At 38.9% G+C, this 18,621-nt stretch overlaps 2 protein-coding genes across 7 annotated transcripts in view; both read left to right on the plus strand.

Moving 5' to 3' along the window:
• Window positions 1–8,089, plus strand: part of LOC127634824 (putative RNA-binding protein Luc7-like 1) — a 19,711-nt gene extending 11,622 nt beyond the window's left edge. For 3 of the 4 annotated variants that reach the window (XM_052114515.1, XM_052114514.1, XM_052114516.1), the window contains 8 exons: window positions 208–306; window positions 493–603; window positions 3,324–3,467; window positions 3,798–3,974; window positions 4,063–4,151; window positions 4,266–4,295; window positions 6,087–6,239; window positions 7,271–8,087. In XM_052114515.1, coding sequence (XP_051970475.1) covers window positions 211–306; window positions 493–603; window positions 3,324–3,467; window positions 3,798–3,974; window positions 4,063–4,151; window positions 4,266–4,295; window positions 6,087–6,239; window positions 7,271–7,394 — 924 coding nt within the window. In that variant the 5' untranslated portion in view covers window positions 208–210 and the 3' untranslated portion in view covers window positions 7,395–8,087. Of the gene's footprint in view, window positions 1–207; window positions 307–492; window positions 604–3,323; window positions 3,468–3,797; window positions 3,975–4,062; window positions 4,152–4,265; window positions 4,296–6,086; window positions 6,240–7,270 lie in introns of all 4 variants that reach the window. The other variant, XM_052114513.1, reaches the window with a different exon arrangement.
• A 1,428-nt stretch (window positions 8,090–9,517) lies between these two features.
• LOC127634825 (E3 ubiquitin-protein ligase CHIP-like) overlaps window positions 9,518–18,621 on the plus strand; it is a 12,284-nt gene continuing 3,180 nt past the window's right edge. For 2 of the 3 annotated variants that reach the window (XM_052114518.1, XM_052114517.1), the window contains exons 1-6: window positions 9,518–9,761; window positions 10,230–10,464; window positions 10,989–11,187; window positions 15,531–15,696; window positions 15,791–15,869; window positions 17,955–18,011. In XM_052114518.1, the coding sequence (XP_051970478.1) occupies window positions 10,351–10,464; window positions 10,989–11,187; window positions 15,531–15,696; window positions 15,791–15,869; window positions 17,955–18,011 (615 nt within the window). In that variant the 5' untranslated portion in view covers window positions 9,518–9,761; window positions 10,230–10,350. Of the gene's footprint in view, window positions 9,762–10,229; window positions 10,465–10,988; window positions 11,188–15,530; window positions 15,697–15,790; window positions 15,870–17,954; window positions 18,012–18,621 lie in introns of those variants that run through there. The other variant, XM_052114519.1, reaches the window with a different exon arrangement.

Raw genomic sequence — 18,621 nt, forward strand, 5'->3', positions numbered from 1 at the left:
TGTCATTTTGCAGGTACTTTTATCCAAAGCGACATAGAAATGAGACCCATCGCAAGACATTTGTTCTACAGTTTAACAACATCTGCAGTATAAGAACAAAAATAGAACAAATCAGGAAGGGGCACATACTTTTTCACAGTACTGTGCACTTGTTTATTCGCCTTATTCTTCATATTGATGAGTTGACTGTTTTTGCTGTTTTGTTAGCGCATGGACCTTGGAGAATGCTCTAAGATCCATGACCTGGCACTGAGAGCCGACTATGAGATCGCCTCTAAAGAAAGAGACCTGTTCTTTGAACTAGACGTAAGTGGCACATTAAGCAGTAGAGCTAATCTGCTGTGTTTTGGGTTTTTAAAGGAATTTGCAGCACTAAAGAACAAATCTGACATTAAGTGTGCTTGTTGAAGTATCCCAAGATGAAGTATTCAGACACCATATTAGATGTGAGAGACCATGGTTTATTCTGGTTGCTGTTGCTGTGTTCTGTAGGCGGTGGATCACTTGGAGTCCTTTATTGCTGACTGCGACCGCAGGACCGAGTTGGCCAAGAAACGTCTTGCTGAGACGCAGGAAGAGATCAGCGCTGAGGTCGCCCAAAAGGTAAGTAGTGTGTATGTAGTACTGGAAATTGTGACGTATTTAACAATTTTGGTTCTTATTGTTCTTAGTGTTTCCATTGTATTTATAATTAGGCGACGTTGTAAGTTGGCTACGTCCACACTAATACGTTTTTGGTGTTCTAACATCATTTTCTGAAGTATGTTTTGGAATTTTTTTTGTGTGGAAGAAAATGTCATTCCAGTGTGGATGAGAAGCATAAACATTGCAAAATCAATGCTTTTTCAAACGAAAATGTGTTCACACAGCATACTGTCTCTGTGCAGTCCACATGGTGTTACACTTACCCTGATGCCACAGTATACTACCCCAGACTCAATCTTCATAATAACAGCAAAATACCACATTGTGTTTTATTCAGTACAGTTGTATGTAGGGTTGCAATATTCCCAGATAGCAGTGGTATTCGGCGAAACTCGGTGGTGAAGCAACTATGAGTCCAGGCCAGGGGCTGTCCAAACAGACAGAACACGTTAGACTGGAACCGAACGCAAGGATCTCGAGACTCATCTTTGCTTAATCTGAGAAATGCTAATGAGAGTGCAAGACTCAACGGCCAAGTACCTCCACCAACTGTAAGGGGCTGTTCACAACGAACGTTTTTGCAACCATCCATTTTCTTTTCTATGTAAACTGCAGTAGACTAACGTTTTAGTTTCGCTTTGTTTTTGTTTATTCAGCTTCTCGTGCAGGAGTGCTGTTTTTTTAGATGTTGTCTTTAATTAAAAAGACCTTTTTTAAAAACTATTTTCTTTTAGAGCACCTATTATGGTTTTTCGAATATTACCTTTCATGTAGTGTGTTATAGATCTGTTTGTGAAATGTAAAAATGTCTGCAAAGTTTTAAAAAAATCAAAGTGCTCGACAAATGCAGTTATTAACTCCCAAATGAAAGAACCGATTCTGAACACATGAAAGAGTCGTTAGTTAGACTTCATGTACTAACCTACGTAATTTGGTAACAAAAAACCCGCCTCTGGTCTTCATTGGCTGCTCGCGAACAGCTTTGACCCACCCTCAAACACTACACAAAGCGTAGACCAATCACAACACTGGGACATCTGACCAATCAGAGCGGAGTATGCTCTCTGAAAGGAAGAGTTTAGAATAAATCCTTTTAGAACATATTTTTTCTCCCAATTTGGAATTCCCATTGCCCGATTCCATAAGTCCTCGTGGTGGCGTAGTGACTCTCCTCCAATCCGGGTGGTGGAGGACAAATCTCAGTTGCCTCTGCGTCTGAGACCGCCAACCCGTGCATCTTATCACGTGACTCATTGAGCGCGTTACCGCAGAAATAAAGCACGCCTTCCACTGCGGCATCCACCCACAACTCACCACGCGGCCCACCAAGATCAAACCACATTATAGCGATAACAAGGAGATTGCCCCATTTGAATCTGGCTGGAGTCACTCAGCATGCCCTGGGATGGTAGCCAACATCTTTACCACTGAGCTTCCCAGGCCCCCACTCGGTAGATATCTTGAATAATGTTCTTGGTCCAGGTTGGTGGAAGAATTTGATAATTTGAGGTGGTATCAGAGTACTATCAGGTGCTTCTTTACATCGCAAGTGTTTGAAGAACATGCAATGATGAAATCTATCCCCCGATCCTGTGAAATAATGACTGTCGCTTGTGTCATGATGACCAGTAGTGGTTGGGCTTGGTTGAGGACATCAGTGAGGGGATGTTTTGAACAAACATGATTAAACATAAATATACACTTAAAACATACATTCTGTTCAGTTCTATTGCTTGTCCTCCACCTGATCAGCTTGAATGTAGAACACTAGCTTTGAAGGCCTATTTGTAAATGGTCTGCACTTATATAGCACCTTTTTAACCTTAGCGGTATTCAAAGCACTTAACACTGTGACTCATTCACACACATATTCACAAACTAATGACAGCAGAGCTGCCATGCAAGGTGCTAACCTGCCATAAGGAGCAACTTGGGTTCAGTGTCTTGCCCAAGGACACTTCGGCATGTGGGCCAGGAATAGAACTGCCAACCCTGCGCTTAGTGGACCATCCAACCTTCCACCCACTGTTTGTTTATTTACATTTATTCATTTGGCAGACACTTTTATCCAAAGGGACTTATAGAGCACTTATTACAGGGACAATCCCCCCAGAGCAACCTAGAGTTAAGTGCCTTGCTCAAGGACACACGTTGGTGGCTGTGGGGATCCAACCAGCGACCTTCTGATTAACAGTTTAGTGCTTTAGACCACCACACCACCACCACTTATTGATCTTTTCTTATAGAGAATGTATATGAGAAACACTTATTTCAATTTGAGCATTTTTATTGTGTATTAAAGAACTTTATTTTGATAAGAAATTATAAAATGCATTTTGTGCTAAACTTTCAAAAAACAATTTTGTGAAAAAAGCAAGTGTTGGTATATCGAATCGTGTTCCTCATTGTATATCGAACGGAATCGTGAGATGACCATATCGTCCCATCCCTAGTATGACTTAATTTAAAGCTGTTTTTGCATTATACCAGACTTACCCTTCATTTGTAATGAATGATCTTGTCAAAAAATGTCCAGATATAAATAATCATATTCTGTTTCATGATATCACAGTACGAGTAATTTAAGAATTTGGTCCAACCGCCCACCCCTATATGTACGAGTCAGGGTTTTGTGATTTTCTTTTTTGTCTCACTGGCTTCGTGCGTTTGGTTGTCAGGCAGAAAAAGTTCACGAGTTAAACGAGGAGATCGGGAAACTCCTGGCGAAGGCTGAGCAGCTCGGCGCTGAGGGAAATGTGGATGAAGCCCAGAAAATTCTACAGGAGGTCGAAAAAGTCCGAATTAAGAAGAAGGATGCAGAGGTTAGATGCCACCTTTTTTGTTTGTTTGTTTTACTGAACAAGACTGGGAGAATTGGCTCAATTTGTCACAATTTATTCAATATTAACTTTGAAATAATTTTTTTAAGTAATCTCTTGCACTTTGCCAGACAGGACCTTTTTCCTGTATTAAAAAAATATTAGAATACAGAATAGTGTTTTTACAACCAGATTACATCCAATGTTAAGATCTTATTTATTTCTTAATAGGTGCATGTTTGCCCTCACAAAGCCACATTCTCACACACATTGCTTTGAAGAAAATCAAATTACATCCGAAGATCCTTCAATGCGTTTGTGTGTAATTTGCAGGAGGAGTACAGGAACTCTATGCCTGCTTCCAGTTTCCAGCAGCAGAAGTTGCGCGTCTGTGAGGTGTGCTCCGCCTACCTGGGTCTCCATGACAACGACCGGCGCCTCGCCGACCACTTTGGTGGCAAACTTCACCTGGGCTTCATTCAAATCAGAGAGAAGTTGGAGCAGCTAAAGGTAGCGAACCAGTCCTCGCCAAAACACCTCTTTGACGTCTGCAGGTGGTGGTGAAAATAAAAAGATTGTTTTCCTCCTTTCTCAATAGAAAACGGTGCAGGAAAAACAGGAGAAGCGAAACCAGGAGCGACTGAAGAGGAGAGAAGAGAGGGAGAGAGAGGAGAAAATGAAAAAGCGGTAAGGATTTATGCTAATACTTTAAAGTTATGTGACCGTTGTGTCTCGTGAGATTTCTTATTCTTGTGAAATATACCATAGAATCTAAAGTTATTCTTCCCTGCTTTTCTTTAGGACGAGGTCACGCAGCCGAGAGCGCAAGAGGTCAGTTGCTCAAATTCACATAAATCGGAAATAAGTCTCTACCCTGAATTGGTGTATTTCGTGATAATAACTAGCTGTCAGTACTTTCTTACTTATTACATTATTACGGCTATGGACATTGATTTAATTTAATTTTGTTTTATAACCTTAGATTAGTTTAAATGGTCGTAAGAAAAATAGTTTAGTAACAAAGTTGCAAAAACAAAGAAAACAAGTTAATATTCATTTTTAAACAACACAATACTAATTTTTCAGAAATCAATATTTGGTGGAATAACCCTGATTTTCAGTCACAGCTTTCATGTGTCTTGGCATGCTCTCTACCAGTCTTTCACATTGCTGTTGGGTGACTTTATGCCACTCCTGGTGCAACAAATTAAGCAGCTTGGCTTTTTGGCCATACGTTTTCCTCTTGATCACATTCCAGAGGTCCACCAAATTTCAGAGTGGGTGCAAGACACTGTGGCTTGAAGGCCTCTCCAGGTCTCCGTCTAACATTAGTTGAACAGGTGGAGGATCGGTGATGATCTGGGGGTGTATCAGCAAGGCTGGAATCAGGCAGATTAGTCTTTGTAAAGAACGCATGAATGAAGTCACGTACAAGGTTATCCTGGATGAAAACTTGCTTCCTTCTGCTCTGACAATGTTCCCCAACTCTGAGGATTGATTTTTCCAGCAGGACAATGATCCATGACACACAGACAGGTCAATGATGGTGTGGATGGAGGACCACCGGCTCAAGACCCTGTCATGGCCAGCACAATCTCCAGATCTGAACCCCATTGAAAACCTCTGGAATGTGATCAAGAGGAACATGGATGACCACAAGCCATCAAACAAATCCGAGCTGCTTGAATTTTTGCACCAGGAGTGGCATAAAGTCACCCAACAGCAATGTGAAAGACTGGTAGAGAGCATGCCAAGACACATGAAAGCTGTGATTGAAAATCAGGGTTATTCCACCAAATATTGATTTATGAACTCTGTTGTTTAAAAATTAAAATGAACATGTTTTCTTTGCATTATTCGAGGTCTGAAAACACGGCATCTTTTTGTTATTTTCGGGAAATAAATGCTCTAAATTACTATTTTTATTTGGAAGAATTGTCTACTTTATAGAATAAAACACAAATGTTCATTTTACACAAACACCTACTTATAAATGGTAAATCCAGAGAAACTAATAACTTTACAAGTTTTTCCAGAGCTGTATATTTTATTATTAATCTGTATTCCAAGTTATACTAGCATTAGTTAGCTAGCATGTCTCCTCACTTTTTATTTATTTATATATATTTCATGCTATGTGTTCTTGTTTTAACACCATATTTGATCAGTCAGAAGCAAGTCTTTCAGAGAGCTGTGTAATAAATGTCAGTATAACATTCATATTCAATGTTCATGCCAACTTGTATCTTTTGTGACCGTTAATACAGTAGGTAAAGATACAAATCCAGTATTAAGATGAAGCAATAGTACCATTGTAAAACAATGTAGTCTTTAGAACGTGGAAAATGGTTGGTTGTCTTTTAAAAAAAAAAATCCTTCTCTCTCTTCTGCGCTAGCACCTATACTGCTCCAGCCACCTTGAGAACTTTGGCAGTACAATGCTGCAGATATTGTTGAACTTTGTATGACAAATTGCTTGCTATGTTCCTCATTTGTAAGTCACGTTTGGATAAAAGCATCTGCTAAATGATTAAATGAATGCCACATCAAAATGTATTCAATTATTTTGGCTCTGTCATTTATTTATTTTTTTATTAGTGTTTCCTCTTGTTTGGTTTCTAGGTCTCGTTCTCGTGACCGTGAACGCAGGCGGAAACGTTCTCGCTCTGTGTCTCGGGAGAAGCAGCGTTCTCGCTCCAAAGAGCGAGACAGACGCCGACGGCACCGTTCCCGCTCCAGATCCCGCTCACGGCACAGCCGAGAACAATCACACAAGTGAGTTACGCAGCCATGTTAAAAACCAACTTAAAGGAAATTTTCTTTTTGGCCGAAATATTGCATTTTATGCTGCTATTTGCTATTATTTTTTTACTTTATGTAAATTAATGCAAATACTGGTTAAATGTACACATTTTAAACAGTGACATTGAATTAGATTAATATATATATATATGCAATTTCATTAAATAATATTTGATAATTGGGGCCTGGGTAGCTCAGTGAGTATTGACGCTGACTACCACACCTGGAGTCACAAGTTTGAATCCAGGGTGTGCTGAGTGACTCCAGTCAGTTCTCCATAGCAACCAATTGGCCTGGTTGCTAGGGAGGGTAGAGTCACATGGGATAATCTCCGTGGTCGCTATTAAGTGTTTCACGCGCTCTGTTGGGCATGTGGTGAGTTGTGCGTGGATGCCGCGGAGAATAGCGTGAAGCCTCCACACGCGCTATATCTCCGCGTGGATTGACGTCACCCGGATTGAGGCGAGTCACTACGCCACCACGAGGGTTTATAGCACATTAGGAATTGGGCATTCCAAATCGGGGAGAAAAATCCCAAAAAAATAATTTGATAAAATAGAGTTTGTACCTTTTTAAAAAGAAAATGGAGAAATAGTGTTCAGTTATATTGACCTCATGTCTAACCAAACTGTGAGAAACCTATAAATTAGCGTTTAGGGTTTAATACTGTTAATGGAGATTCTCATTGTTTTCAGATGATTCAGAAATGTATTTAATTAGAAATGTGTATTTAACGGCTGTATTGTCCTTTTAGGTTATTAAAGGTATTTGGCTACTTTGTTAGTATTTTGCATTGTAACTACTTTTTCGTAAGCATAGTTTGACCTGTTTAAGTAGCTTGTGGCTTGGAAAGCTACAATATCAAAGTAGTTTCCTCAGCACTGTTATGCACACAACACAATCTCACATGCAATACCATGTTTTATGTCCTTTGAGTTTGGGAACAACATTGCTGGCACAAGCACATCATTACCCTGCAGTAACGCTGTTCATGTGTGTTTCAGATCTTCACGGGACCGCGATCGCGAGCGTGACGGCAAGCGTGGATCATCCGAGCGGAGATCAGACGGGCTGAACGGGAGGACAGAATCTCGCCGCCATGATGACAGAGAAGCCGGAGAGATCTGAATCATCTCACTCCACATACCGCTCACATACATGATGCACACTTTTATATTTATCGCATTGAGCTTTGTCCGTTGTGAACTGCCCATACCCTGTTTCATCAAAGTCTTTGTAGTCTTCGATATCAAAAGTGAACCAAACCTGCGTCATCCAGTGTCCAGCAAAAGAAATTATGTTCTGAGGTTTTTGTTTTTTTTTGGCCTATATAATGTCTGTTATTTTTAGGTATTGGTTTTTATTTTTATTGTTTGTCCTGAGTGGATGTGTGCATGTTGAAGGAAGCTCTGTTCTGAGCTCAGTTTTAATGCCCCTTCTTTAAATATAGCTGCAGAATTCCCCATAGCAAGAGACTGAGTCTGTTCTCTCTATCTCAGTAGCAGAGGAGTAGACATTTAATGAATCTAAAGAAATGAATTCTTCACAGTGTATTGTTTCAGATTTACAATATACATGAACTTTTGTAATGCAGTTCTGATTCATGTTGTCGTCTTGCATTAAATGGTTTTATGCATTTAAAGTGGTATTTGAATGGTAATTACTGAGGGCTATTATACAACTATTAAACTCTGGAGGTGTCATGTCACTTGCTGTTATGTCTTTTCATTATTTTTATGAATAGAGAAGCAAAACGGTTGCGTTCTTGATAGTCACCAAAATGCATTCCTTGCCTTGCATTTTACAAATAAACAATGTTTTCATCCGTTAACCCATGCAGCATTACTGTATTTGGGTATTTAAATAAATAAATCTGACTTAATTTATATCTATATATATATATATATATGGTACTTGATGAATGCATAATAACTGCAACAATACATGTTATATACAACTTGTTTTTAAAACTGCATCTTCCTCTTTTACAGTGACATTACAAAACTCAGTAATATTAACCTTTACCTTAAGTATTTTTCTCTCATTTAACTATATACAATAAACACATATTTGGATATCTGTTTAAATGGTATACATGTTTTCAGCAAACTCGACTGTGAGAGCACAGCACTTGCAATAACAAGGACATGGGTTCGTTTCACACGCAACACGCATTACTAATCAAATTTATATTATGACGTTTAACCGGTCTTGTACAATAACGTTTCATAACTTCACAGTACTAAATGTCATTGTTGATAGGGAAGTTCCTATGGTTGGTCTGAACTTTTTCTAAAAGCATCAGCCAATTCAATAAATGTTAATATAATAGAGCTCAGACAGAGAATTAGTCCTGTTTTATATTATTCTGCATCATTAAATTCATAAATAGTTTAAAATCACGTTCTTATTGCGTTCATATTGTCTGTGACTTTTTTGCATTTAAGTTTAATTCAAGTGAAAAATCACAAATTCATCAGACCAACTTTTTTTATGATTACCTTTTACATCAGAAAGTAAAATAAAGCTGGAAAACGCTTTATTATTTATGTTTATTTTATATATATATATATATATATTTATAATCTTTAGATTGTTTATTAAAATTTTTGAAATTTTTTAAATGTATTTTATTGTAATAAATTATATATAAATATATATATATATATATATATATATATATATATATATAATTTTTTTACATTGATGATTGGGCATTATGATTAAAATGTGTACACCGTAGTTGGGTCTGTAGTGTTACTTTAAATCAAAGTCTTTCCAGCAAGTCAGTCCACTGTCGGCCATTTTTGGAAAGCTCTCGGGAAGTTATCTCCAGTCATGCCAGTACAGCTCCAATCTACTTGAATGGAGAAAGACCGAAATCTTAAAAAGGGTTGGTGAGGATTACGATCAAGGAACATATTTAAAACTAGAAATTAAATGTGATAAAACTGAAATCATAAATTGTGCTTCTTTACCTCATATTACTCTAAAACACAGCTTATACACAGTTTACATAGCTAATGCGCATGCGCTTTATCGAGTTGATTGAGAGGCGATGTCTGTATCTAAAAGGCGATTGGCTCTTTTAAGTTTTAACGAGACGAGCGCTAGAGCCTCTTGGTTGGGCTTTCTAATTTCTTCCAATCATTTTTACAGAAATGGCCCGTCTCAGCTAAATAACCTGTGTTTAAATGTATTTCCGTACGTCATTACGCTTGGTGATGTTGGTCGCCACGTACTGTGACATCACCGTGACAGCATAGTCAAAACAACGAAAGGTGATGCTAGCGTTTCGCAGCCGCGATTAAAATGTCTGGTTTGTAACGATCGCCAGGGCAAACGTCAGATATTTCTCATCTTAATGCCATGATTGTGTCGGACCATGAGTTTGGCTGCATTTTAATCGGTATACAAGAGAAAAAACTGATCACAACAACATCTTTGTCGCTACCGGTTTGCTAACGACAGGTGTCGGTACAGTAGTCAAACCCGGTACGCCTGAAAGCCCTGGACTATTGTTTATTTTATTTAAAATGTATGATTTAAAAAATATAGTGGTTGTTATTGCCAACGGGCTACTTCAAATAGATTTTAAGCTTGTGGCTGTAGACCTCCAAATGTGTCTGTCTGTCATGTATACATCAGTAGAGTTTCTCTTTAATTACACGTTTAAGTACACATTTGACTTGATTGTCATGATTAACTTTCATTTTAGTAAAAATGAATGAATGTTATACTCATTATCTTGCTGGAGGACTTCTGAATCATCTGTCACAGCTATTTAAGATCATCAGAGTAGACTTGAAGTCCAGATGTGTGTTACTGTAGTTCATAATATGTGTGTACTAGGTGTTAATGCCTGTAGTTTGTGCTACTGTAATCTGCTTGCATAATATCTGTGTAATGGGCATTACTGTAGTCATCTTGTGTGTAAAGTTTGTGTTTGATGTGTCCCTGCAGTGTGAGACGGTTTACTCAAAGCAGGTATCTGGGTTCCCGGGAGAGGCCGGTGCTCACCGAAGACACGGGGAACAGGATCGGTAAGCAGGGGGGAGCGGCCACCGCAGAGCCCGTGGAGAAGATGTCCAGCAGTCCGGAGAAAAGCTCTTCGGCACAGGAGCTCAAGGAGCAGGGCAACCGTCTGTTCCTCAGCCGCAAATACCAGGAGGCCGCAACCTGCTACAGCAAAGCCATTGTGAGTAGAGCCAACAGTGCCCGCCCACTTTTTCATCCACCTTGGTTCTGGAAGTATTTTCCCCATTCATTTATTTTCATAGGGAATTCATAAAATCTTCATAAAAGAGTTGTAAGCCATAAACCAAACCAACCAGGTGCATCACAGCATTACAAACATTGTTTTGAGGCAAACACATTTTTTGATGTCTGAGTGAACTACCCCTTTAAAGAGTAGTTGTATAGTGTAGATATGTAACTTGAGTAGAGCTACACTACAAGACACAGACTGATCACCTTTGATGTCTGCAATGAGAAGTCTCAGTCCCAGTTTGCAGGGTTTTAATCCTGTGCACACAGTCCCGTCAAGCAAGAGAACAGTAACAACCAATGAAATTGTGAGAGAATAGCAATGCAATGCAATGCAATGCAAGCATTCCCTATTAATAACCTGTCATTTTATGGCATATATGTACTGTAGAGTTATTAAGTTACTGTACTACACTGTGCACTTTACTGAATGTACTTCTGCTATGATGTTTGCAGAATCGGAATCCCTCAGTGGCCGTGTACTACACTAACAGAGCGCTATGCTTCGTGAAGCTACAGCAGCATGACAAGGCATTAGCCGATTGTAAACATGCCCTCGAGCTTGACAGCCAATCAGTGAAGGCGCACTTTTTCCTGGGCCAATGTCAGCTAGAGCTGGAGAACTATGAAGAGGCCATTGGCAACTTGCAGAGAGGTACACACACACACACACACACACTAGGGGGCGTGCACAATTAATCAAATAGATAATCGAGATTACAGTTACAGCTGCTACAGTTAACTACTGGTGACAAATGTCAATTATAGCAGTCAATGTAGGTCTCGAAATGTTATGTGTTTTTCCAGTGGTTAAGCATTGGAACCAATCACAAGTCTGTTTCTCGCACTGTTGTCATTCACTGATAAAACTGCTATAAAATTATTCAAAAACAGTTCTCAACTTGTTTTGGATGTGTAGCCTAGAAAATAATCCAAAGTGGATAATAAGTGTTTTGATGTGAATTGTATTAATTGAATAATCGACACTCATTGTCATCATTGTGCAGCTCTAACGCACACCTGTCATCTCCAAGAAAAACATTCTGTAGAAAACCGAAATACAGAATATTTTGGTTTAAGAGATATTCCATATAGTTGCTTGTTACCCTGTAGTTGGGATAGGTTTAGAAATGTATTAATCCCGTAAGGCAATTAAAGATATGGCTACAGCAATGCTTCAAAGAAAAAATAATATTAAAAGTGCATAAAAAAAACTATGGGAAATTCAAAGAAGAGTTAGAGTAATAAATAAGTAATATTTACATTGTTCTAAAATCGTTTCATATATATATATATATATCAGTGTTTTTCCCTATATGCATTTTGAAGCAGCGTTGCACCACTGCTGCATTCTGATTGGATGATGGGATTTCACATGATACATTTAATATTCTATTTTGGAATGCCCAATTCTCAATGCGCTTTTAAGTCCTCGTGGTCACGTAGTGACTCGCCTCAGTCCTGGTGGTGGAGGTTGAATCTCAGTTGCCTCCGCGTCTGAGACCGTCAATCCGTGCATTTTAACACGTGGCTTGTTGAGCATGTTGCCACGGAGACATAGTGCATGTGGACGCTTCACACTATTCCCCTCGGCATCCACGCACAACTCCCCACGTGCCCCACCAAGAGCGAGAACCACATTATAGCGACCGTGAGGAGGTTACCCCATGTGATTCTACCCTCCCTAGCAACTGTGCCAACTTGGTTGCTTAGGAGACCTGACTGGAGTCACTCAGCATACCCTGGGATTCAAACTAGCCATCCCAAGTGGTGGTAATCAGACCTCTTTTACCACAGAGCTACCCAGGCCCCTAATTTTATATTCTTGACACAACATAAAGCTTGTCAGCCCCAGTCAGCTGTGTGCTTTCTACACTGCAAAATGAACCCACATACACACACACACACACAAATACAGGCTCTTTTAAGAAACACAAGATAGCAAGGGATTACAACGTTTCACTGAACAATCAGTTAGCACTTTCCTTGTGATTATAAATGAGCCTACCCCTGTCATCTGTTTGTTTTGGAGCGCATTTTGGTCAATTATCAACATGGCTTAATCATGGCAGCACGAGGGCAGAGCAGGTGCAGTAATTCACAGACTGGTCTCAACCACGTAGACAATTTTAAATGCGCTTGTGAACCAGTGAGATGGGCGGAGAGGATTGTGAAACCCATTTGAATGTGGCACAGAATTGTCTATTGCAAAACTCTTGTGTCTCGGTGATGAAACTAGTTTAAAACAAACAGCCCCCACATTCTAAACGGCACTGACAAAGAAAACAGTAGAAAACATAAATTAGAAAGCTTTTCAATTCTTCGCTCACAAAGCTTACACAAGTTTACCATGGATTTACTGCAGTAACACTAACTGTACTGTATTACCTATGGTAGTTGTGGCAGAAGAACTTTCTAAATGTATTTAGGCTGCTGTTTATTCATTACAAAAATGCCATAGTTATTTATATAGAAACCATAGTTACTAACCATGGTAGTGATGAGCCATGCATGGCTTTATGGTAACCAAGAACCATTACAAATATCATTTTTAAAACTATGGATACTATGAAAGAACTATGGTGCATGTTCATATGCATTTACTCTTGTAATGTGTTGTTTTGTTTACATTCAGAAGATCCAAGGCATGACTGTAGTTTTATCAGCAGGAGCTGTACCCTCCTCTGCCATGTTGAAAGTTTGGGACTCCTCCCATCTCAGAATTTTGGGCATTAGAATTATCTCTGAGTTCACTACGATTTGAGGGTCGTTCATGTGCAACTTCCGCCATCAGAATTATGATAATTCTGATAGCGTGTGAAGGCAGCATTATTCACACTGTCAGAATGTTTCAATTTAGCCATATAAAAATGTGATGTATTTCCACAGATGTTACCGTTGTTAATATCTGCATCCAAACCTCAAAATCAATGCTGTACTGTCAAATTTGCATTTCAATGCACATAACATGAAATATTATTTGCATGGGTGTTGTGAAAGCAGGTGCTGGTGCCACATTTTCAAAGGGCCCTTTGAGGGCACAAATAAACCGTTATGTGACCGAGGCTGAAATTGAGTTTGACAGCCTTGTTTTAATCTATTCTTTGAACAACACTAATTAATACGGGTCTGGCGTTGCACGCTTGTGGACGCGTGCACAACAGCATTGCTGCTAAATATATATACAGCTCTGGAAATAATTAAGAGACCACTACAAAATGATTAGTTTATCTGGATTTACCATTTTTAGGTGTGTGTTTGAGTAAAATGAATATATGTTTTATTCTATAAAGTATTGACAACATTTCTCTCAAATTCCAAATAAAAATATTGTCATTTAGAGTATTTATTTGCAGAAAATGACAACTGGTCAAAATAAGGATCAGCTAGACTGTAAGGTGTGTGAGAAGTGCCCAACAAGACATCTATGGCAAGTGCTACAGGAAGTGTGGGGTGAAAGGTCACCTGAGTATCTGAACAAACTGACAGCTAGAATAACAAAGATCTGCAAAGCTGTCACCGCTGCACATGGAGGATGTTTTGATGAGAACTCTTTGAAGTAGTTTAAGAAGTTCTGATTTAAAAAAAAAATTGTAATAGTAATTATTAATGTCCTGACTATACATGGGGATAATTGAATGCCACTTTGGTGAATAAAAGTACCAATTTCTTTCCATAAGTGCAAAATCTGTACATTATTCCAAAAATTAGCTGCTAGTGTGTGTGTATATATATATATATATATATATATATATATATATATATATATATATATATATTATAATTTAATATAAGTAATTAAAATTATATACAGCAAGGGATAAATACAGCTTTATCTATTACACAGGCGGATAGCTTCAGGCACAAAGGTAAATTTGTAATGGTTTGTAGAGCACTTAATACTATGTAAATGCCACCCTAAATGCCACCACTGTTTGCTGCCATTTATGACTGGAAACAGTTCAGGTTTGGTTTTTAGTTTTTTAAGAAATTATAACATTTCTTCTCCCCTAATGTAAAAATGATAAAACTATGCATTTCTTTTGGGATTTTATGTTTTATGTCAATTTCACCATTCATTTGCATATGCAAATAAGGCAATTTATGTAATTTCACTACAGTAAAAACCTAGTTGAAACATGAAGATAAATAAAAAATAGGATGACATAAAAATCATGTTATGACAATAATAGCCAGTAGATGGCAGCAGTGTTCCATGCTGACACCTACTGTAGAAGTAATTTTATCACAAGTTATGCATTTGGATATATATTTAGACATTATTATCTAGTGTATATTTGTGTGTGTGTTTGTGTGTGTATGTGCGTATGTGTATTGTGGCTGTGTTAGTTTCACCCATTTATGTGTGTGTGTGTGTCTACCCCCTTCATTTTTTTAATGACTAAACATTATAGGAAGTTTTTTATTATTGTATCATTTTATAAATGTTTTTGTTTTCGCTGATCTGATGTTATCGGTTTGTTATTTGGACATATTTGACTGAATTTATTTTTCTTTTGATCCTAAAGTGGAAATCAGTTTTGTAGACAAAATTACTTTTGAAGACAAGTTCAAGTGGTCCCTGTGTATGAATTTCTTCATAAAACTATGATAATCACCCGATAATTCTGTCATCATGTACTCACCTTGATGTTGTTCCAAACCCATATGACTTTCTTCCGTGGAACATAATAGATGATTAAGCAGATTGTTCGCCTCAGTCACTATTCACTTTCATTGCACCTTTTTCTAGACATTTCTGTCAGTTTCTAACATTCTGCTAAATAATTGTGTTCCACAAAAGAAAGTAAGTCATATGATGACCGATCAATTATTTTTATTTTTGGGTGAACTTTACTATTATTCTAAAATGTGGAAAATAGTAATAATGCAAAATGAATAGGCGTGCTCAAACTTTTGACTGACAGTTGTTCCACATCAGTGTAATGAAATTGTATTGTGTAATATTTAACTTGACGTCAACTGCTGTTTTTTTAGCCTGTAACCTGGCGAAGGAACAACGTCTGAATTTTGGGGACGATATTCCAAGTGCTCTTCGCATCGCCAAGAAGAAACGCTGGAACAGCATAGAAGAGAAGCGAATCAACCAAGAAAACGAGCTGCACGCTTATCTCACCAAACTCATCCTGGCCGAGAAAGAGAGGTGACACTATATCAGTCAGTCGTGTCTGTCTTTGCAATAATGACCTAAATCAGTGTGTTTTAATATCTTTTTATCTGTTTAATTGTGTTTTCAGAGAAACGGAGGACTCCAGATTGAAAGAATCAGAGGATAGTCAGAGTGGAAGCGAGATTATCAAAATCAAATCTAAACACGTGAGACACATTCGTAAAAATTAGAACGATTCATTAAATATTACGCATTAATAATAAAAAAAAAAAGTCAAGTCAGCAGCATCTTTACACATGTGAAGTGTGTGGAGTTGTGCTGGCTTGAAATGGTCCCGTGCATTTTGATGCAGCTTGAGAAAACAGAATCTGTTTTCTGAGTGATGTTGCATAAATGTACGCTATGAGCGTCATCCACACAGATGAGGAAACGTACTAATTAGAGGTCGACCGATAGTGGAGTTTGCACATACTTATTACTAAGGTGGTGGGAAATGCATCAGCTCATTCGCTTTTAAAATTGATTAATTGAATCAATTTAATATTCTTTCCTTACTGAGATGGGACACAGAGGCTGTAAGAGTCAGAAATGAGCAAAATCCCAGATGCATGTTTGTTGTGCAACCAAAAATTAAGGTTTGGTGCATAATATGAGACTTTAATTATGAACAAGCCAGGGACTCTTATTTTTAAATGTCTGTGCTTCCAGCTCAAACACATGCATCTACAATGTATTTAAGCAATATCATATATCATATTATAGGGCCATATAGCACAATTGCGACTGTGATATTGCTCATATACAACAGTTCAATAAACAAGTACATTTAAAAAAAAATTGGAAAAACTGAGTACAGTCATAAAAACGCATTTGTGCATGAAATTACTTTATTATGCGACTGATCGGAATCTGCCGTTGCTGGTTCAAAACTATTGATGTGTCCAAACATTCATTAGTAATTCAAAAATGTGCCCTTCCAGCCTCGTCTGCTGGCAGGCCATCCCCACCTTCCTGAATCTGGGAGGGGATAGGGGGAGGGAAACAACAATAATAATTAAAACCACAGGGGACTCACTGTAACGTTTAAAAGATAGGGAAAAGGCCAATGTGGAGCAGCAGTGAGTGAGAGAGAGAGACAGAGGGAGAGAGAGAGAGAGACTCGCTGGTTCTCCGATACGCTGTAGCTTGGTCCTTGGCCACTCCTCCACCCTCTAATGGATGACAGCCGCGCCTCCCCGGGGGATCGAGGCAGTCCTCGAGCCCCTGGCAGACAGAAAGCCCCACCGCGTTCTCGGGGAACAGAAGGAGTCTCCCACGCCCCTGGCAGCGGTTCTCCCGCCCCAGGCAGTACGCCGGGAGCCCTTCCCTGCTCGCAGTCGGTGGTTGTCACGACCCCACCACATTTAACGGCTGGTAGGGGTCTTCCCCCCGCCCCTGGCTGCGGCCCTGACCAGGCGTTAACTCCAGGTGGTCGGCAAGGAGCCCCTTCTCTCCTCGTGGCCGGCGGCCGTTCGTCCGCACTCAGCTCCTCTGTCCCTGTCCCCCGGCAGATGGCCGCGGCTGCTCCATTGGGGTGGACGGTAGTGGCGAAGACTCGACTACGGTGCATCCCTCCTCCTTCCTGGGTTTTGGAACCAGTGTAACTAGTTAAAAGGGAAAGGAGGTGAGAACCGGCTTTACAATATAAGTGATATTTTAATAATGATCTTAACCAAAAAGACGAACACACACAGGTGTCGGGTAGCTGCCCGTAAATCTCTCTCTCTGTTGCACTGTTGTCTCCGGTCAGCCTTTATTTAAGCCTCAGAGGCTTAATTAGCCCTCCACCCTGCCACACCGTTTAGAGTAGTACCTAGCTTCAGTAGTGTAGTAGTAATACAAGCGATCACAAAGAGCTGTTTTATGTAAACACAAGCTGACACGTCAACTGACTGGCTCATATTACACACATATGTAATGTCAACAAAAAAAAATACAAGCAGTAGCTCTTAACACATATGCACTGCTCTTATACTTTAGTTTAGGATGACAAACACAAGTGGAGTGACACACACACAGCACACAGTGCTGATGGTGTCAGACCATAAGTGCACATGGAACGTCTTTCGTCCAATCAGATTCGAGGACCAGAACTAACTGTTGTTTATATAATCACTCTAAAGTAAACCTGTATAAATACTGTATGAGCAATAATTCATTAACAGTTGATCATTCATGAATAGTGGATCATCGCTTGTCTGTTGTCATATCTGAATTGTGTGTAGTGATGTCATTTCCTGTGCTCTGTGTAGGATAAATATTTGATGGACATGGATGAGCTTTTCTCTCAATCAGATGAAAAGAGGAAGGTAAGGAGAGAAAATCTGAAGAAGTGTGATAAATCTTCAAATGCTGCTACCCTTTAACTGCTACCCATTAACATGTTATCATACAGTATATGCAATATTACCAGAATCATCTGTTTAATTATATTGAATAAATCTGATTTCATTTTATGGACCAAATATTAACTGTGGGAGAGTAATGTTTTAGAGAAGGGGTTTTCAAACTGGGGTCCAGGGGGGACTAGGGGGTCCACAGAAAATTAAAATAAATAAGTGGAAAAATGTAGGTGGAAAAGATTGACCTTAACACACAAAAAACAAACAAAAAAAAAATGTAATTCTGCTTTGAAAACTGGTTAAAAATCATGAGATTAATCATTATTCTCCCGAAAGAATATCATCATATGTGGCGGCCCTTGGCTTTGAAAAGTTTGAAAACCCCTGTTTTAGAGAATTAATGGAGTGTGGCATTAGTGGAATTTTCTGATACACATTAAAATTCCTATTCCTGTCATTCCAACTCATGAATTGAAATGGTTAAATACTTTACAAGAACACCGTGTTAAACAATATGATTCTTTATAAGTTTGCATAACAATTGTTCCTGTACATTTGCTGTCTTGTATAATATTAT

This window comes from Xyrauchen texanus, chromosome 42 (assembly GCF_025860055.1).
Source record: "Xyrauchen texanus isolate HMW12.3.18 chromosome 42, RBS_HiC_50CHRs, whole genome shotgun sequence".
Classification (NCBI taxonomy): domain Eukaryota; kingdom Metazoa; phylum Chordata; class Actinopteri; order Cypriniformes; family Catostomidae; genus Xyrauchen; species Xyrauchen texanus.